At 42.7% G+C, this 21125-nt stretch overlaps 2 protein-coding genes and 1 long non-coding RNA gene across 15 annotated transcripts in view; 1 reads left to right on the forward strand and 2 right to left on the reverse strand.

Moving 5' to 3' along the window:
* LOC126995337 (uncharacterized) overlaps positions 1 to 4714 on the reverse strand; it is a 75146-nt gene extending 70432 nt beyond the window's left edge. Inside the window, exon 1 of the mRNA XM_050854816.1 lies at positions 3787 to 4714. The gene's annotated coding sequence lies outside the window, so the exon portion shown is untranslated. The remainder of the gene's footprint in view (positions 1 to 3786) is intronic.
* Positions 4715 to 5188: 474 nt separating this feature from the next.
* On the forward strand, positions 5189 to 9294 carry LOC126995419 (uncharacterized). Its single transcript, XR_007750315.1, has 2 exons — positions 5189 to 8189; positions 8228 to 9294. It is a non-coding gene; the product is annotated as an uncharacterized LOC126995419 (long non-coding RNA).
* A 166-nt stretch (positions 9295 to 9460) lies between these two features.
* LOC126995417 (xyloside xylosyltransferase 1-like) lies at positions 9461 to 17564 on the reverse strand. 13 transcript variants are annotated; one of them, XR_007750308.1, is made up of 8 exons: positions 16839 to 17334; positions 16004 to 16399; positions 15238 to 15390; positions 14875 to 15057; positions 12876 to 13107; positions 11096 to 12690; positions 10836 to 10965; positions 9559 to 10577 (listed from the first exon to the last, which is right to left on the reverse strand). XR_007750308.1 is itself a non-coding variant. In XM_050854937.1 (7 exons), exons 3-7 carry the CDS (start codon positions 16325 to 16327, stop codon positions 12425 to 12427), a joined length of 1158 nt encoding a protein of 385 aa, XP_050710894.1. In that variant the 5' UTR covers positions 16328 to 16399; positions 16839 to 17093; positions 17449 to 17564; the 3' UTR covers positions 9559 to 12424. The 13 variants fall into 13 exon arrangements, 3 of the variants coding, with proteins under 3 accessions (XP_050710894.1, XP_050710893.1, XP_050710895.1); XR_007750309.1 differs by having other exon boundaries at positions 9559 to 10705; XR_007750307.1 differs by having other exon boundaries at positions 9461 to 10965; positions 11356 to 12690.
* Positions 17565 to 21125: the final 3561 nt, after the last annotated feature.

Consider the following 21125-nt stretch of genomic DNA (forward strand, 5'->3'; position numbering starts at 1 on the left):
CCACTAGAACGCACCAAAGTCGTAGGCAGGAGGAAACACAGACATAGGAAGGCTGCTTGATGATGTAAATGATAAACACTAACGGAACCAAGAACGATTTACTTCGGGACGCCACGAGTAACGCACCAAAGTCGTAGGCAGGAGGAAACACAGATATATGAAAGCTGCTTGACGATGTATATAATAAACAGTAACGGAACCAAGAATAATTGCTTCGGGACGCCACTAGAACGCACCCAAGTCGTAGGCAGGAGGAAACAGACATACCAAATTTGCTTGACGATGTAAATGCTGAAAAGTAACGAACCCAAAACTGATTCCTTCGTGACGCCACTAGAACGCATCAAAGTCGTAGGCAGGAGGAAACACAGACATAATAAAAGTTGCTTCATGATGTAAATGCTGAAAAGTAACGGACCCAAAACTGATTCCTTTGGGACGCCATGCACTAGAACGCAGGAGGAAATACAGACATAAGAAGACTGCTTGATGATGTAAATGATAAACAGTAAAGGCCTCGACTGGTTCCTACGAGACTCCACTAGTAACACACCCAATCATAATATACATCACCCTTTTATTGCCTTAAACACTCTGCGCCTGTCATTACGCCACGCCTCGAGACACACCTAAAACTTTACCCTCTACCTTATGGGCTTTTAGTTGACTTACGGTTTGAGTTAAGAAACATGTCGATTATAATAGACGACTTAGGCTTTGTCGAATACTTTAGTTGACTTAGGATTTGTCGAATACTTTAGTTGACTTAGGCTTTGAGGGAAGAACCTTGTCAAATACTATTCTAAAAGCGAGGAGCCGGTGGTAAAAGAAGAAGAAGAAGAAGAAGAAGAAAGACACCCAAGAAGAGAGTCAGTAGGTAAGAAAGACAATAGGTCGGTGAGGCGGAAAAAGAAGAGGAGGAGGAGGAGGAGGAGACAACAGGTGGATGGTCAACAGTGAAATAACGGACGTGCAGCATGGAGGAGGAGGAGGAGGAGGAGGAGGAGGAGGAGAAGGAGAACAATAGCAAAAAAAAAGAACAAGAAGGCTATTATGATTACGATGAGTATGAAGAAGAAGAAGAAGAAGAAGAAGAAGAAGAAGAAGATGAAGAAGAAGAAGAAGAAGAAGAAGAAGACGAAGAAGAAGAAGAAGAAGAAGAAGCAGAAGAAGAAGAAGGAAAATAGAAGCATATGGCTGTGTGTGTGTGTGTGTGTGTGTGTGTGTGTGTGTGTGTGTGTGTGTGTGTGTGTGTGTGTGTGTGTGTGTGTGTGTGTGTGTGTGTGTGTGTGTGTGTGTGTGTGTGTGTGTGTGTGTGTGTGTGTGTGTGTGTGTGTGTGTGTGTGTGTGTGTGTGTGTGTGTGTGTGTGTTCAGGAAACTTGCCATACATTCCCTCCATCCATCTTTATCTTCATTCCTTCCTGTCTTACCCACGAGGAGGAGGAGGAAGAGGCAGGGCCCTCACATGGGGGGCGGGGCAAGTGGGGGCATATGCCTGGGGGCGGCACTTTTAGAGGGGCGGCAATTCTAACCACATTGCAGTCTGAGGAATGCTTTTTCCTATTATTTATGAAAAAATATTTTTTACTCTTTAAAGCTTACTTAATTATACGGCACACACAGCAAAAGCTTATTTTATTATGTATACCGGTATCCTATAATCACGTTGCCCAAATTAGGGTCATAGGCAGTTACGGTACGTGGTGGAGGTGGGAAGTGGTGATTGGGGGGGGCGTCACTGAGAACTTTGCCCTGGGGCGGCACTTAGGCATGTAAGGGCTCTGGGAAGAGGAGGAGGAGGAGGAGGAGCAAAAAGAGGAAAAGGAGGACAGAAAAGAAGAAAATTAAGAGAAGTAAAAAAAAAATGATGATGAAGAAGAAGAAGAAGAAGAAGAAGAAGGAAAAGACGAAGAAGAAGCAGAGCGGAGAGATGAATGAAAAAGTGAGGTAGGCGACGAAGAAGACGACGACGAAGGAGAAGAGGAGGAGGAGGAGGAGGAGGAGGAGAAACTGGCCCACATTTGACAGGCGGAAACGAATTACCTTAACCAATGAGTGGTCGAGAGAGAGAGAGAGAGAGAGAGAGAGAGAGAGAGAGAGAGAGAGAGAGAGAGAGAGAGAGAGAGAGAGAGAGAGAGTTTGCATAAAGATGTAAAACACAACACTGACAAAGTGATAATGAATAATATATAACAATAATAATAATAATAATAATAATGATAATAATAATAATAATGATAATAATAATAATAATAATAATAATAATAATAATAATAATAACGGAACATAAATAAAACTTGATACAATACAATCAATTATTTAGTAGTACGTAGTAGTAGTAGTAGTAGTAGTAATAGAAGTGGTAGCAGGATAGACAAATATAAGTGGGTTTCTTTCTTTGTTACATTACTTATAATAATCTCTCTCTCTCTCTCTCTCTCTCTCTCTCTCTCTCTCTCTCTCTCTGTAATACCCTTTGTACTAGGTCAGGTTTGTATAAGGTCAGAGAGTAAGATTACCAACACGGATATGTAAGATAATTAGTCACATATATTGCTTATTACACACACACACACACACACACTCTCACACACACACACACACACACACACGCATTATTTTTTTTTCAGTGAGGTGCCTTGAGAGAGAGAGAGAGAGAGAGAGAGAGAGAGAGAAAGTGCGGCAGGTGTTGTCTCGGTAAAGATCGCGAGAAAATGATCGTCTTTGAGCGGTGTATCTGTGTGTGTGTGTGTGTGTGTGTGTGTGTCTGGAGAAAGAAAGAAAGAAAGAAAGAAAGAAAGAAAGAAAGAAAGAAAGGCTGACAGAAAGAATGTACAAAAAGTAAAAATAAAAAATACGAATAAAATAATATTACCCGAGCAAGATAAAAGATAAAAGAGTAAAGAAAAAATATCAATAAACTCATCATCATTATTATCACTACCTCCATCACTTATTTCTACTACTACTACTACTACTACTACTACTACTACTACTACTACTACCACTACTACTACTACTGTTACTACTACTACTATTACTTCTTTTATCCTCCCTTTCTCCTCTTCCCTTATTATTTCTTTATCCTTTTCCTTTATTCACTTTTTTTATCCTCTTCCTTTATCCTTTCCCTTTACCCTCTTTCTTTATCCTTCCTTTATCCTCTACCTATATCCTGTTTCTTTATTCTCTTTTTTTTATTTTCTTCCTTTATTCTCTTTCTTTTTTCGTCCTTTCTCCTTTTTTTTATTCCTGTACGTTATGTTTGTTTGTCTTCCATTCCTTTTCTGTCTTTCTTTTTTTTTCTTTTTCTTTTCCAATTGTAGGTACACTTTCATTCATTCATCCTCTCTCTCTCTCTCTCTCTCTCTCTCTCTCTCTCTCTCTCTCTCTCTCTCTCTCTCCTATGTTTTCTTTTCCATACCTTTTGTAATGTCATTCTTTTCCTCCACCATCCCCTCGTTTGCCAAGCTCCCTGTCTTCTTTTTCCTCTCCTTTGTTTTATTTATATCATCTGAAGGATCACATCTCTTTACTATAGTGTTGAAAGACTTGTGCTAAGGGCCATATTCTTAAAGATTTTGGAGCCCAAGCACATTAAATATATACTACTACTACTACTACTACTACTTCTACTACTACTGTTACTACAACTTACACTAACAACCACTATTACTACTACTACAACTACACTAACAACCACAACCACAACTACTACTACTACTACTACCGCCACCACCACTATTACTACGAAAACACTATTACACAGTATATAGTACACTCACCCCCTTGGAAGACTAAAGGCACATCCCTGGCCACGAAGCCGCTCCTTATATCACTGCACGGGGACTCACGAACGAAGCTTTGGGTTATCAAGGGACGGAGAGGCGCGCGGCACACCAGTCAAGTCAGCTACTCCCGCACGCTGCGAATATGCACCCTCCACGCTCAATGGTCACGGCCATACTGACACGCGCACGCACGGTTGTCAGCTGTTCCCGCCTGCTCTTAGGGCCCAGTGGATAGATAGATAGATAGATAGATACATACACACATACTCACATGGTTAACTTTTTTTCTGTGATTTTTTTGACATTTTATTCTTCTTATCTCGATTAATTTTCTTATCTTCCATATTTCTTTTCTTTTTTTCGTTTTTTGTTGTTGTTGCTGTTCTTAGATTCTTAATGATAGCTTCCGGTGTTTTTTTTTTTGTGTGTGTGTAGTTGTCAGTGAGGTAAAAAAAAATAACTATGAATAAATCCACCATCATTGTAAAGCATAGGCCTATATCAAAAGCCCGCCAGAAACTGTAGGCCTATAGACAATCATAATACACACACACACACACACACACGTTATTCCCTCTCCCCTTCTCCTTCCATCCCCATCATCTCACTACTGCTTCCGTGGTGGTGGTTCGAGTTCCTACAGCTTCGAATCCATGAGCCCAGGTTCGAATCCCAGACTGTCAACAAGAGAGGAAGGGAACATCACTAGAGGTCAGATTTCGTTCCTTTTCTGAGCATGCCATTAAACCGCCTGACAGGACCCACATTTTTAAATATCACCTCCCACTACACACACCTTCCCTTCTTCCTTCCTTCCTTCCTAACTAGGCTCTCTCCCCTTCCTTGTTTCCTCCATATCTCTCTCTTCCTCCCTCCCTCGGAAAATGACCCACCCAAACACACACCTTCCCTTCTTCCTTCCTTCCTTTTCTCTTCTTCCTTCCTAACTATACCTAACTAGGCTCTCTCCTCTTCCTTGTTTCCTCCATATCTCATTCTCTTCCTCCCTCCCTGACCCACCCACACACACACACAACACACACTTTCCTTCGTCCTTCCTTCATTTTCTCTCTTCTTCCTTCCTAACTATACCTAACTAGGCTCTCTCCTCTTCCTTGTTTCCTCTATATCTCCCCCTCTTCCTCCCTCCCTCGGAAAATGACCCACCCAAACACACACACACACACACCTTCCCTTCTTCCTTCCTTCCTTTTCTCTTCTTCCTTCCTAACTATACCTAACTAGGCTCTCTCCTCTTCCTTGTTTCCTCCATATCTCCTTCTCTTCCTCCCTCCCTCGGAAAATGACCCACCCAAACACACACCTTAAAAAAGAGCTCTCTCCTCTTCCTTGTTTCCTCTATATCTCCCAAACACACACACACCTTCCCTTCTTCCTTCCTTCCTTTTCTCTCTTCTTCCTTTCTAACTGTACCTAACTAGGCTCTCTCCTCTGCCTTGTTTCCTCCATATCTCCCTCCCTCGGAAATTGAACCACCCAAACAAAAACAAACACACACACACCTTCCCTTCTTCCTTCCTTCCTTTCTACCTTCTTCCTTCCTAACTATACCTAACTAGGCTCTCTCCTCTTCCTTGTTTCCTCCATACATCCCTTTCTTCCTCCCTCCCTCCCTCGGAAAATGACCCACTCAAACACACACACACAAGGCTTTCGTAGAGGTTTGGGGCATTTCCAGGGGTAGTTTGATGGCCATAGTGGTAGTGTGACCCTTCTTCTGTACCATGAATGTGAAAAAAAAACTCATGAAAACCCGACTGATCTCCTTTTCGGCCTTTGGAAATATGTGACATGAGAGGAGGAAGCATCTGAGAATACAAATGGTCTCAGAGGGAAGGGATAATCATACAAATTTTTAGCTTTCTCTCCACATAGTTATATTCACCCTACACTGTGGCGGCTACTTTTCCTCCACTCTACATATACAGTAATGCCGATAACACTGTGGTTACTATATTTGTTCCACCCACAGTAACGCTGGTGCCATAGAGGGCCACTTTCACAGTCTGCCATGATGGGTTAGTAATCTCCCGAACCGATACCAAAGACTTCAAAATTTCCTTGTAGCAACATATATAGTGTTTGGTGTTCGTATTTTAACCTGGTAGCAGCAGGGATCATGTTTCTTATTGGTCCCTCTAAGCGAGAAAAAATGAGAAAAAATCATTGCTCACACAAACCATTTCATAATATATATCAAAGCATTTGTGATCAGTATATGTATCATCTATTTTGAGGGATTTATACCATGGCACAAATTTGGCCCGTCGCTGCTACACAGTAAAGCCACAAATCTGGCCTGTTGCTGCTACCGGGTTAAGTTCAGAAATTTGAGGAAAATATAGCAGGCAACCTCTTATAATTGTGTATCTGGTGCTGCCTCAAAAACCTCACCATCCTCTTTCTTAACATTTTTCTATCATTTCAAATCTATTTGCTACATTGATTCTCCTTTTTGCACTTTTTTTTATTTTCTTCTATCATTTCCACTCTTCTTCACATTAACTTTTTCATCCACTTTTTGCCTCACCATCCACTTTCATAGCATTTCTCTATCATTTCCAATTAATTCTACTTTTTACATATTTTTTTTAATTTTCCTCTATCATTTCCACTCTTTTCTTCACACTTAACTTTTTCATCCACTTTCTCAACATTTTTCTGTCATTTCCGATCTATTTGCTACATTAATTCTCCCTTTTGCACATTTTTCTAATTTTCTTCTACCAATCTTTTCTTCACACTAACTTTTTCATTCACTTTTTAACCCATCCCCTGCAATTGGCACAGATTTGGCTTTCATTGGTAGCCTGGTAACATTTACTCCCAGGTCTGTGGTGGATAGTGGAGTCTTTCCCATGTGGTATTGGTATGCTGGATATCCCCTCCCAAGGTGCAGGACTTTACATTTTTCTTCACTAAATTTTTTGTTCCATTCCTGTAGCTTGGTGATGTCTTCTGTTAGGAAATCCACAGTCAAGGGGTTAAAGATTGTATGGGATTGCGAAGACACCGTGTCGGACTGTGGAAATGGCTCTTATTAGACAACCAGCACACACTTTGATTGACTCTCTCCTTGGAATGTGATGACCAACAATGGCTAATGGACGGAGTCTACACATCTGACTGACCAAGGCAGTGTCTGAGAGATCATTGTATACTGAGTAAAATATGTATAAGTATAGATTTTTCGTACACACACACACACCTTCCTTCTTCCTTCCCCCTTCTTCCTACCTAACTATACATAACTAAGCTCACTCCTCTTCTTTGTTTCCTTCTTATCTCCCTCTCTTCCTCCCTCCCTTGGGAAATCACACACACACACACACACACACACACCTTCCCTTCTTCCTTCTTTCCTAACTAAGCTCACTCCTCTTCTTTGTTTCCTCCCTATCTCCCTCTCTTCCTACCTCCCTTGGGAAATCACACACACACACACACACTGATAAACCACACAATTTTTTCTCAATAATTTATGAGTGTAATAAAACCATGATGTTATGAATTGTATGAGAAAGAGACAGACAAATAGATAAATAGATAAAAAGATAGATATATATAGAGAGAGAGCAAAAACTATTAAACTATACCATATGAAGCACACCATAGAAACCACTTTCCCTAAAAAAAGTGCATTGTGCAAATCAGAAAAACAAAAAAAGTCAGTGAGAACAAAATATTAGTAAACTAGGTGAGATAAATCATGCAGAGAACAATTACAAAAACCTCAATCACCCTACCAACCAGTAACTCTCTACACCCCACCCTGCCACCCTGCCCCCATCCCCCTCCCTCTATATAAGGACTACTGAACCCTCTATCACAAGGAATTCCATCCCATCTTGCCCTCCATTGAGTCTCTTCACCTACAGCAACCTTTTGTGCATGTGAAAGGGTGTTTATACTCTGTTCCGACAACCATGTAAAAAAACTGGACTGCAGAAATGTTATCCGAAGACCACATTGACGAAAAAGTGAAACGGGTTCTGTATGAGTGCTGGAAATGGGAAAAGCAGCGGACTAAAACCTTTCAAGAGGAGAGTATCAGGCCACCTCTCCTCCCGAAACTGACCTCTCTTTTGACCACTCCTCTTTTCTCTTTTATATAGGAGCAGTGATTAGTGAGCTTTTTTTCATTGTTTTCTTTTTCTTTTTGCCCTTGAGCTGTTTCCTTTGCAGTAAAAAAACAAAACAAAAACACCTTAGAGTAGAGAAAAGGAAGCAAAGGGGAGGCGTTGCAAAGGCTATCTCCCCGACCATCAACTGAACTGAACTTGTCTTGTTTATAGATCGTAATGTTTGTAACCCTATCCACTCCTCTTTGATAGGCCTATACCTCTACCTTATTATTATCTTCCTTTACCCTTGAGGTGCCTCCATTACTATAAAAAAAAAAAAAGAGGTTAAGCTACAGCTGTGCGAGGCCTTAGTGCTCACCTCCATCACCTTGAGCCTGTCCATGGTGGGAGTTAGAACAGTTAATTATCAATGCAAAGGAAATCTAACTGAGGAACTTCATTAAGGGTTCATCGGCCACAGTTATTGATCTAAGTAAGTATTAGTCTAAGTAAAATTGCATGAGAGAGTGCATGACGACCCCCATTCTAATATCCTTACCAAGATAACTGGACACCGGACTTGCTTTTCAGACAACAGAGGGATAAGGACAAAAGTAATTGATGCCCCAGAAACTCTAGAACTGAGGTACATACATAAAAAAAGTGGGTGAATCCTTTTCCAGCATCCTTACCAAGAGAACTGAACACCACACAATTGCTTTTCAGACAACAGAGGGATGACAATGGATGAGATTTACTGCATCGAACACCCTAGGACATACTGCATAATGAGAGAGAAGAGTCCTGTCCTAACAACCTTACCAAGAGAACTGGACACCGGATTTGCAATTCGAACAACAAAGGGATGAAAATGGATGTGATACACTGCATCGAACACCCTCATAAAAAGATAAAGGAGACGAGTCCTATCCTAACAACCTCACCAAGAGAACTGGACACCGGATTTGCCTTTCAGACAACAGAGGGATGAATAGAAAGTGATTTTCAGCTTCAGAAAAAAGTGTAGGACACACTGCATAAAAAAAAAGGTCAAGCCTTTTGCCAACAATCTTATGAGAAAAATGGACACCCACCAGACTTGCTCTATGGACATCACACAGAGAAGAAGACACAGAGACAAGGATGGAGAAAGTGAAAGACAGTCTACACAAGATAAAAGAAGAGATGTGAGAGAAACACTGAGCGACTGCCACACACAAGAATAGACAAAAAATAAAGAAAAAACAATACATTGAAAGCTGCTGAAAAGGCTATCTTACCAACCCTCCAATGAACCCTAAATTATTACTATTATTATTGAGATTCATGAAAGGGCATCAAGGGAAAAAAATAACTGAAATAGACCCAAAAAGAGTACCCATGACATGAACAAAATAAGACAGTGATATTAAAGTAAGGAGAAAAATTAAAAAAGAAGGACATAAACGATACCTAATGAGTTAACATGACAGATGAATGACTTTTGGTTGAAGTTTATGATAGTTCTGTAATACTGTCTCTCTTTACACTGGAACATGCCATTCTTTCTTTCTTTGCTTATGATAGTTCTGTAATACTGTCTCTCTTTACACTGGAACATGCCATTCTTTCTTTTCTCTTCCTTCCTTACTTCCTCCCTTCCTCTTCCTTTCCTTTCTTCCATCTTTCCTTTTCTTTCTTTGCTTATGATAGTTCTGTAATACTGTCTCTCTTCTCTACACTGGAACATGCCATTCTTTCTTTTCTCTTCCTTCCTTACTTCCTCCCTTCCTCTTCCTTTCCTTTCTCCCATCTTTCCTTTTCTTTCTTTGCTCCCTTCCTTTCTCCTTTCCTTCCCTCCCTTCCTCCCATTGTTCCTCTTCCCTCCCTTCCTCTTCCCTTCCTTTCTCCTTTACTTCCCTCCCTTCCTAAGCTCCCCCCCCCCCACAAATTGCATATTTCCCCTTGAAGTTGGTCCCTAATGCCTACCTATACACCCTAAAATACTCATTACCACACCCTTTAAGGATCACTAGGTCACAAGCACTAGTTATAAGAAGCAAGAACACGAGAGTTAAGATTGGCTTATGTGCCCATCCTAAGAGCTATTGTTAGGTTATGCTTTTATATGACAATGCCTTAAGTCACACCATATATAGAGAATACTTATAGAATACTTTGCTAGCTTACTTATGCATCTTCACCCGTTCCTTTCTCTCATCCACCCCTATCATCCATCATATCCATCATCCACTCCACACAATTTTTCCTCACAGTCTCTTGTATAGAAGCTTTTGCAGTACAACCACATCCCACTGAACTGTTACCTCCTCATCCACCCCAATCATCCATCATACCCCTCATCCCCCATATACAGCTTCCTCACACCTTCTTGCATAGAATCTTTTGCTAATATAACCTCTAGCTCACTCATCCATCTCCACCACATCCACCCAACCTTACCTCCTCTCATCTACACCTTCACCCACCACAGTCATCCATCATACCCCTTATAGAGTGAAGAAAAATGATCCACTGTGGTGACTCCTAACAGGGAAAGGCATAAAGAGGAAGAGGATATCAGATAGGCAAGCTAAGGAACAGAGTGACAGCCAAGGAAGTGTAGAAATTAGGTCTGACAGTGAACCAGGTGAAGACAAAATCATATCCACTGGTAACAGCAAACAGAGAAGAGCTAAAAGGAGAGACCAGATGGAGAACCTAAAGAAGAGAATGATAACCCAGGAAGTGTAGAAATTAGGTCTGACAGTGAACCAGGTGAAGACAAAATCATATCCACTGGTAACAGCAAACAGAGAAGAGCTAAAAGGAGAGACCAGATGGAGAACCTAAAGAAGAGAATGATAACCCAGGAAGTGTAAATATTAGGTCTGACAGCAAACCGGGTGGAGTGACAAAATCATATCCACTGGTAACAGCAAACAGAGAAGAGCTAAAAGGAGAGACCAGATGGAGAACCTAAAGAAGAGAATGATAACCCAGGAAGTGTAAATATTAGGTCTGACAGCGAACCGGGTGGAGTGACAAAATCAGATCCACTGGTAACGGAAAACAGGGAACAGCTGAAAGAAGATACCAGATGGAGAACCTAAAGAACAGAATGATAACCCAGGAAGTGTAAATATTAGGTCTGACAGCGAACCGGGTGGAGTGACAAAATCAGATCCACTGGTAACAGCAAACAGAGAAGAGCTAAAAGGAGAGACCAGATGGAGAACCTAAAGAAGAGAATGATAACCCAGGAAGTGTAAATATTAGGTCTGACAGCAAACCGGGTGGAGTGACAAAATCAGATCCACTGGTAACAGCAAACAGAGAAGAGCTAAAAGGAGAGACCAGATGGAGAACCTAAAGAAGAGAATGATAACCCAGGAAGTGTAAATATTAGGTCTGACAGCGAACCAGGTGGAGTGACAAAATCAGATCCACTGGTGACGGCAAACAGGGAACAGCTGAAAGAAGATACCAGATGGAGAACCTAAAGAACAGAATGATAACCCAGGAAGTGTAAATATTAGGTCTGACAGTGAACCAGGTGCAGTGACGAAATCAGATCCACTGGTAACTGCTAACAGGGAAAAGCCAAAACAAGAAATACCAGATGGAGAACCTAAAGGACAGAATGGCAACCAGGAACTGTAAATATTGGGTCTGACAGTGAACCAGATGGAGACACGAAATCAGATACTTTGTCAGGGTGGGATGGAGTAGTAACTCTAGCATCAGACAGAGAGAACCTGGTGAGAGGGTAAACTTAAAGCTATACCAGATCAGGATAAAGGAGGACACCCACACCAGACAGAGAGGAGGAAAACATAGAAAAACTTTGGTTAGGTCACATCAGGTTAGGTTAAGTAATGCCCTGCAAAAGACTAAGTGAATTCCTGATGATGTTAGGAGCCAGACCATGATGGAGGACACCCACACCAGACAGAGAGGAGAAGATATAGAAAAAACTTTGGTTAGGTCACATCAAGTTAGGTTAAGTAATGCCCTGCAGTAGACTAAGTATATGACAGATGATGAGGATGACGAAGGGGCCCCAAAAGGCATTCATTACTTTACTAAAACTGGCCCTACCCACTAACCCTATCCACCATCATCACCCCCACCACCTAACCTTACTTTCACCCATATGCCCACTCTCACAAATCATCCAGAATTGGAGTCTTGCAGTTTCCATGGATGATATCAATCTTTTGCAGATAGTTTAACTACCCACCACCACCATCACCTAACTTAACTATCATCCACTCTAAGACACACAAAACCACCCTCACAAGTTATCCAGAATAGGAGTTTTGCAATTTCCATGGATGATTTAGAGCTCATGAGGGCAGACTGACTACCTCCATCCACCACCACCACCACTATCAAATAACCTTACTATCACCCACTCTAAGACACACTAAACCACCCTCACAAGTTATCCGGAATAGGAGTTTTGCAATTTCCATGGATGATTTTGAGCTCGTGAGGACAGACTGACTACCCCCATCCACCATCACCATCACCTAACCTAACTATCACCCACCCTATGACCACCCTCACAAGTTATCCGGAATAGGAGTTTTGCAATTTCCATGGATGATTTTGAGCTCTTGAGGACAGGCGAAGTATTTGTCAAACACAGACTGGTAGCCGTGCCCTCTCCACCATTCACAAAGTTGACGGTTCCATGTGCAGGGCAGCGTATAGAAGACCTCTGGGTGGTCAAGGGCGATGAGAGTATACAGATCCTGGTCCCCGAGATGTCCCTGGAAGCTGTAGTGGCTAGTCCGCTCCACCAGTTTGCTCCTTTCCATGTAGCTCTCTGTGGGAAGGGAAGATTGACACAGACTTATATCGATATTCAGACCATGCCAACCCCAGGGGTAAGTGTGTCACTGAATGAGAATCAGGGAATGTGTAGAGATTTGTAAGGACATATTTTATAGAACTCTTGTGTGGGAAGAGAAGAACACCAACCCACCAGAACCAAGTGCAACTGACACTCACTGATAATCTTGGACTGCCTCAGCTTGTTAATATCGACCAGCACCACGCCGCTGTTGTAGCCCGGGAAGCCCCCCTCGGTAGGTGGCCCCCCCAGAGTGGTGTTGGGGTGGGTGCGGTGGTAGGCTGAAAGCAGGTGCCGGTAGACAGGTGACTGCTCCAGTGTCATGCCGATCACGTTGCTCTCAGTGAAGCGCTCGAAGTGAGAGTAGAGCTCAGCTGCATCGCCCTTCACCTGCAGAGGATGAAGAGAAAGGTTGAGCATATGAATTAAACCTTTCACTCCTTGCTAAGTGCTCGCAACGAGACTATCCCCCCAGGCATGCTCGGGCACCCCAGTGGGGGAAGGGGATCTCTCTTAACCACTGCATCTCAAAAACTATTCATCACGGCTACAAAACAAAAAACACCATTGGAAAGAGGAGGCCAAGATCTATAAGATTCGGTTATGTAAGCCTTTCCTGCGAACGTACAGGCACGTTCAGGGGGTGTTTTTTACTGTGAGTGCAATTGGCGCTCGTAGTGAGCTTTTAGCACCACCAGCAAGTGACACTAGTGCTCGCTCTTTTAACCTCTGTATCTCAAAAATTATTCATCACAGCTAAAAAACAAAACCACCATTGGAAAGCGGAGGCCAAGATCTATAAGATTCGGTAATGTAAGCCTCTCCTGTGAACGTACAGGCACGTTCAGGGGGTGTTGTCTGTGAAGACGTACATTTATGCGTGTGCGACGGTCAGCCGTAAGGCAACTACTGAGTTGATCTCTTGATGATGGGGTGCTGGCAGGGCAGTATTGCCAACTGCAAAATTTACAACTATTTGGTCAAAATATCAGTCATGTGATAGGTGAAGCTACGCAAAAATGTCGCTATATTGGTCAACAACATCCACCAGTTGCTCGTCCGTAGATTTTCCGCGCTAGGCTGATATGATTTTCCACCAAATTTCATGGAAAACCAACTGAATAGGCAATGCTGTGGGGTGAGAAATAGCATTGGAACACTCGTACGCAGGAAATTTGAATGCGACTGGAGCTCGTAGCAAGCGTTTAGCACCACCAGCAAGTTACGCTAGTGCTCGCTGCGAGCGTTTAGCAATGAAAAGGTTAATATTAGGGAATTACTACAGAGAATAAAGAGAAAGGTTGAGCATCCAAATTAAACCTTTCATCCCTTAACCCCTTGACTGCGGATTTCCAACAAGAAGACATCACCAAGCTACAGGAATGGAACAAAATGTGGCTCCTACAATTCAATGAAGAAAAATGTAAAGTCATGCACCTTGGGAGGGGAAATCCAGCATACCAGTACCACATGGGAAACACTCCAGTATCCACCACAGAGACAGAGAAAGACCTGGGACTATAATTATGTTACAAGGGTACCAGTGAAGGCCAAATCCGTGCCAATCACAGCGGACAGGTTAATATTAGGAAATCACTGCAGAGGATGAGGAGAAAGAATAAACATGCAAATTAAACCTGCCATCCATTAGTATTAGAGAATTATTATTATTACTGTTACTATTATTAATATTGAGATCCATAAGAGGCCATCAAGGGAAAATAAGAAATTGATACAGGCCAAAACAGAGTCCCCTTGATGAGCAGACATAGATATGAAAACTAAAAAGAGAGTGACAGTAAAGTAAGGAGGATATAAAAAAAGGAGAGGATAAAAACAATACCTATGTTGACTTTGGCTCACTAATTCAATCATTCATGCCTTAATTTTTTAGCATGAACAAAATTAAGTCATCAAACATTTCTTAATATTCACTTTACGGTGCTGAAGAATATTTAATGTAGCTTTTGTAACCCAACTGTAGTAGTGTGCGGGGAGCAATCTAATCCTGAATCTATGAGTGGTTGGTAATTTTTACTGCTCTGGTGTGTGTGTGTGTGTGTGTGTGTATTTACCTAATTATAATTGTGTGTGTGCATGTATTTACCCAGTATTTTATTTTCATTTTGTTTTATTAATTTATTTCTTTGTGTGTACCTTGATGTCGATGTCCATGAGAATGACGCGGTCCAGGCCGGGCAGCAACCGATGCAGATGGAGGGAGAAGAAGAAGAGGGCATCCCGGTAGTAGGAGTTGGCATGCCGTGTGAAGAACTCCTGAAGAACCGTGACCGATGACTCGATCTCGGGGATGAAGTTATCGGCCGAGACATACACCAGCTGCAAGGGGCGAGAGAGTGAGGGAGTGTGAGTGTGTGTTTGAAGTATGTAGAGACATGACTGAAGTTCATAAAGGGGTTAATATCCACAGTACAAGTAGCAATGCATCCAGTGAAACAGCCTAAATTGAGTGGCACAGGTATGGGAGGCAGGAAGGCAGGGGAAGGAGGGCACACTCACCTTGATATGCCGTGCGTCGAGGTGTGTGGCCGCCTGGACGTCGCTGATGATGCGCGTGGCCGTCAAGAAGCCGTCCTCGTCTGTGATGAGGTGGAGGCGCAGTGGAGCGGATGAGTGCTCTAGCAGGGATGACGCCGCCACCCTCAGCTGGGACTGTGTAGTGTGGGAAGTGGTGTTAGTTTGGGGATACAGGCAGTGTCAATTATGTTCTGTTGGCACTTTGTCTCTTGTTGCTTTTCAGGGATAGTCGAGGCCAGTTACCATAATAATAATAATAATAATAATAATAATAATAATAATAATAATGATAATAAAAATAATAATCATGGCTGCCCTGTATCACATTCATCCATACATAATAATAATAATAATAAAAATAATAATAATAATGTCCACCCTGTACCCTGTCTGTATATATCAGTCTGTAATCTGCTTGCTTCCTAAAGAATATACAGACTACAGCTTATTCAGTGTTTGTCGAGTACACATCACTGTAAGCTTAGACAACACCTAAACCACATGTAAGACAACACCCTTCCTCACCACCATAACCAAAACTATAAATGATAATGACTAACAACAGCACATCATTGTTGCAGTTAATTCTCTATCTAATTGATCAGAAGAACAAAGTCATTATATGCAAAAGTTCACTATTACTGAAGGCATCAATAAATAAAAAGTATATAATGTAAGAAACAAAGACATACTGAATAATTAAAACATATTGTAAAAGAATAAGTACTGTCATTAAGAACAGACATACTTGTAGTGACCAATTGTCCCGTGCATGGGTGAAGATAAAGGCGATGTCCAGGGGCGGCCGGTACAGCAGGTCATTCTCTCTGGCGTCCAGCGGCACGGCCTCCCGCTGCTGCTCAAATAAGTCCAGCAGCGGCGGCGGCATGTTCCCGGGAGTGGAGTGGCCCTCCTGCTGGCTGGCCTCCCCTACTCTGCCCTGCTGAACATGAGGGACAGCAGAGGGGCCCACACTTGGCTGGGCCTCCCTCCAGCCAAAGAGAAAGACCAGCAGGGCAGCAAAGGTCACCAGCAGGAAGGCCTGGCCCAGGTGCCGCAGACGCCGGAACATGGCGCCTCAGGGACAGCCCGGCAGCAGCAGGCACACCCCCTGCCCCTCCCTGCCTAGTCCTACCACAAGGCACTGAAAACACAAACAAGAGGTTATGTCAAGGCACTTGTGCTTAACAATATCTTAAACTAAGCATTTTACCTACATACTTATCAAATATTATACAAGAGGACTGGGCGTACCACCACACAATTATTACTTATATCGGACAATTTACGGTTTCACCCAACGAACGATTTTCTTACGTGGTTCATGTTTTTCTGGTGAAAGATGTAGTGCTGGGAAGGAAGGCAAACAGAAACATCACTTTACTGCACTATAATTAAGGCTGGGAAAGAAGGTAAACAGAAACATCACTTTAATACAGTTATTAAGGCCATCAAGGGAAAATAAGAAATTGATACAGGCCGAAAGAGTCCCCTTGATGAGCAGACATGGATATGAAACCCGAACCATAACATTATCACACAATTCTCAGGGCTGGGAAGGAAAGCCACCACTCGTGCCGCACCTGCACCCGCCACAGCAGCAGGTCCGCCGCGCCCTGGGCATCACAGGGGCCGGTGCCGCATCACCCTGCAGACCTAGGCACGCATGTCACCATGTGGACCTCCCGGATAAAGATGCAGGAGGAGGAAGACGACGAGGAGGCGGATGAAGATCTGGGTCTGGACGAGGCGGCAGCGGCGGCTTCTTCTTGGGTGTTTTATGGGGCTTGACGTGGATGAAGCCGAGCACTTTGTTTACGTAGATGCGATGGTGCCAGCTGTACGATGAAAATAATAATGTATGGTTACCTTCAATATATCAAGAAGAAAATATATTATGAACTTCCTGTGTCATTTATCGAGTATATTTTGATCACCTAAGACAGTATCACGTATATTTAACATTCTCGTAGGCTAAACACCCTTTATCCAGTCCTCTTTTATCTATCAGTTGTCGTACGGCAGGCTGGGACGTGGCTATGAATGACAGAAGAATGGACCTAGTAGGGCACAAGCGGTACAAGTCACTCCGGCCCCCAGTCACTCCGACCCCCTCCCTATAGTCACTCCGGCCTCCCACCCTAGCTAGTCACTCCGGGCCTCCACCCAAGTCACTCCGGCCTCTCACCCTACCGTAGTCGGCTTTTATGATGAGGTGCTGGCTAAAAGGGGGAATTCCCATTCCGGACCCCCACCCTGTGATATGATGATAACAGCTAGTAATCAGTGTTGGGCGTAGCGGCACTACTATACTTTGTTCACTTAAGCTAGATTCTGCGCCTAGGCAGGTTGGAAAGGTTGCAGCTGATTGGCTGCACCGCTCTCCCGCTAACACTAGCTAGCTCATGTCGGACCAAATCTTGCATGCTCTAGTGCAGGGCTACTCAACCATTATGAGCAAAGGTCCAGTTAGACAAGTACAAATGTATGCAGAGATCCGATTAAATAATATAATTTTACATTATGAAAGTCCTAGCGATGGATTCTTGCAAGTGTATTTCCTTGACTGATTGTAGGGCCTACAGTCAGGCAAGGAAATATACTATATCACTACCAGGACCATGTAAATCAGTTATATTTTTCTACTGCTGGAACTTGGGGTCCAGTTACAACACTCATAAGGTCCGGATTCGGACCGCGGGCCGCCAGTTGAGTAGCCCTGCTCTAGTGAGACATGTTTATATATTATATGCCATAGCTCACCTCATATACGAGATAGCCAGTTTTGGTTGACACCACCAGACTCAGCAGTGATTGTAGAATCAAGATGTATTGTAAAAACTCGACAAAACAAACAAAAAAAAATGGTATTACGATGAGTTGAACTGTGAAGATGTTAAAAAAAAATGTTTATAACGTTTTAATTATGCTCACTATTTTCAACAGTTGTTCATTGACTGCAGAAATATATTATTACGTTACGTAGGAAAATCTCTCGTGAACACGATAGTGTCATCAGAATGCAGATAAAGCTCCACATATTGAAAACACAAGAGTTATTTATAGCAACATGTCACTCGCCGCAACCATCACGGAGCGCGCGTCACTTATTATTTTTTTTAACATAATCACGCAGCGTGTCGCGCGCGCCGTGGTGGTTGTGGCGAGTGACATGTTCCCATAAATAACTCGATCTGTGTTTTCAATACGTGGAGCTTTAACTGCGGTAGCGGCGCTACATTTTTAGGTAGGGCTAGTCACAACTCGATCGCTACTCGGGGTAGACCAACTATATACGTACGTGATGAAAACGCGAATGAAACTTGTACAGTTGAACAGTGGGCTGAGCCGCGGCCCGTCACTCTTGTCTAACGCTCGCTCAGTAGTGAATCTGCGACTGGGTCGAGATGTGGCTGGCTGCCTACCTGTGGACTGTATAAATGATTAGTCACTCGTGGACATTCCTAATCACGCCTCACGAAGCCTTGGTAACTGGTAGAAACTGGGTGAGTCAACTAGCACAGCAGAGAGAGGCGAGTGAATCTTCTAGCCTCACGTACAGGAAGTGTAAAGTGACTTACTCAGTACTCTATCAAGGACGTGGAACGTAACAATATGTATAAAAGAGAATTATGTTTTTTTCAGTACTTATTGTTCACAAGTAGCGGTAGCGGCAGTAGTACGTAGCGGTAGTGCGCTACATTTAGAAATGAGTAGCTGTAGCGGTAGTGCCACTACAATTTGACTTAAGTAGTGGTAGCGGTAGTGCCACTACTCTTAGCAGGAAGTGCGCACAACACTGACAGTAATACACAATAATTAGTTAACCCCGCTGTCGGCTATAGCCGACACCGCATTTGTAGCCTACACCGAGGGCCCGCTGTCGACTATAGCCGACATGAACCAACTTCACCCGGCCTTTACTGACGCGGATTGTATGGTAGCCAAGAGAGAGAGAGAGAGAGAGAGAGAGAGAGAGAGAGAGAGATTCGTCCCCTGCTGACTCCCGCCACACCCACCCACAGACATAAATAGTTACTAAAAAAAAATAATAATAATAACTCAGTACACCCAAGTGCAGTTCTAAATGAGCAGAAAAGGCAGCTAAGTAAGCTATATCAAAAACATTTTGAGTTTTACATATTACCAAGATAATATAATGAGTGATGGTAAGATCGACAGACACAACAAATGACTATATGGTATAAATTAACAGCGAAATCACCGTTGCGACTGAGCAAGATTAATCAAACAAGACTTTGTCGTTCACTCGTTTAATACGGCAAACCTGTGAGATATAACTCTTCGAACCTCTTTCTTATCAATTTCTGTATTATTCGCGGTCTTCGTTCTCATTTTCATTCTGTGGAACACCATCTCTCCTCCTCTAAACCTCACCTTCTCTTCCTCACCGAAACACAGGTTTTTGAGGCTACTGACAGCAATCTCTGTATACTCTGTTCCCTCCTACTATCTCTATCATAAATTTCAATACAAGGCTGGATGTTGCGCCTATATATATATATATATATATATATATATATATATATATATATATATATATATATATATATATATATATATATATATATATATATATATATATATATATATATATATATATATACGTGCGCAACGACATCATTTGCTCTCGTGCAAACGACCTTGACTCTACTGAATTTTCCACCATCTGGCTAAGACTTCATTGTCATTCTATTACTAAATACATCTGTGCTGTTTATCTCTCATCTAACTCTACTAACTATGTAAAATTCTTTGACTACTTTGAACTCTAAAGTGGAACACATTTTGACTCACTCTCCCTTCGCTGAAATCTCCATCCTAGGAGATTTCAATGTTCACCACCAACTTTGGCTTTCATCCTCTTTCACTGACCAGCCTGGTGAACAAGCCTACAACTTTGCTCTCCTCAATGACCTAGAGCAGTTGGTACAGCACCCTACACGTATTCCCGACCGTCTTGGAGACCGGCCCAACATACTAGACCTCTTCCTTACCTCTAACCCTTCTACTTACTCTGTCACACTGTTCTCTCCGTTGGGCTCCTCCGATAACAACCTTATTTCTGTATCCTGTCCTATCGCTCCTGTACACCCTCTGGACCCACCGAAGAGGCGATGCTTCTGGCAGTTTGCTTCAGCTCGGTGGAACGACCTGAGGATGTACTTTTCCGATTTCCCGTGGAATGATTATTGCTTCCAGGATAGAGACCCCTCTGTGTGTGCCCAGCGCATCACAGAGGTGATTGTCTTTGGAATGGAGGCATACATTCCACGTACTTTCTCTACTCCTCATGCTAAAAAGCCTTCGTTTAATCACGCTTGTTCTCGTGCTATCAAAAGGTACCAGCCTTCGAACTCCCGCTAACCATGATCTTTACATTTCTGCCCGGAATAGTGCAAAATCTATTCTCTGACTTACCAAAAACTCCTTCATTAATAGAAAATGCCAAAACCTTGTTTTTTTTCTAATTCTTCCCGGGACTTCTGGCATCTAACCAAAAACATCTCCAACTTCACTTCTTCATCTTTCCCTCCTCTCCTTGGTCCTGACGGCAGCACCGCCGTCTCATCTATCTCTAAGACTGAATTTTTCTCTCAAACTTTCTCTAAAAACTCCACTCTGGACGATTCTGGGCATATTCCTCCTACTCATTCCCCCCTCTGACTCCTTTATGCCTGTTATTAAGATTCTTAAAAATGATGTTTTCTATGCCCTCTCTGGCCTCAATCCTCAGAAGCCTTATGGACCTGATGGAGTGCCTCCTATTATCCTTAAAAAACTGTGCCTCCGTGCTGACACCCTGCCTGGTCAAACTCTTTCGCCTCTGCCTGTCAACATCTACCTTT

Source organism: Eriocheir sinensis, chromosome 8 (genome assembly GCF_024679095.1).
Source record: "Eriocheir sinensis breed Jianghai 21 chromosome 8, ASM2467909v1, whole genome shotgun sequence".
Taxonomy (NCBI): domain Eukaryota; kingdom Metazoa; phylum Arthropoda; class Malacostraca; order Decapoda; family Varunidae; genus Eriocheir; species Eriocheir sinensis.

What these genes read in the sequence shown, in the direction of transcription:
- LOC126995417 (XM_050854937.1), bottom strand. Translation starts at nt 16,327, where the DNA reads ATGTTCCGGCGTCTGCGGCACCTGGGCCAGGCCTTCCTGCTGGTGACC. An exon ending in TCGACGCACGGCATATCAAG is followed by an intron (nt 15,058 to 15,237) that starts GTGAGTGTGCCC and finishes CGCCCCTTGCAG; the next exon opens with CTGGTGTATGTCTCGGCCGA. An exon ending in TCATGGACATCGACATCAAG is followed by an intron (nt 13,108 to 14,874) that starts GTACACACAAAG and finishes CATCCTCTGCAG; the next exon opens with GTGAAGGGCGATGCAGCTGA.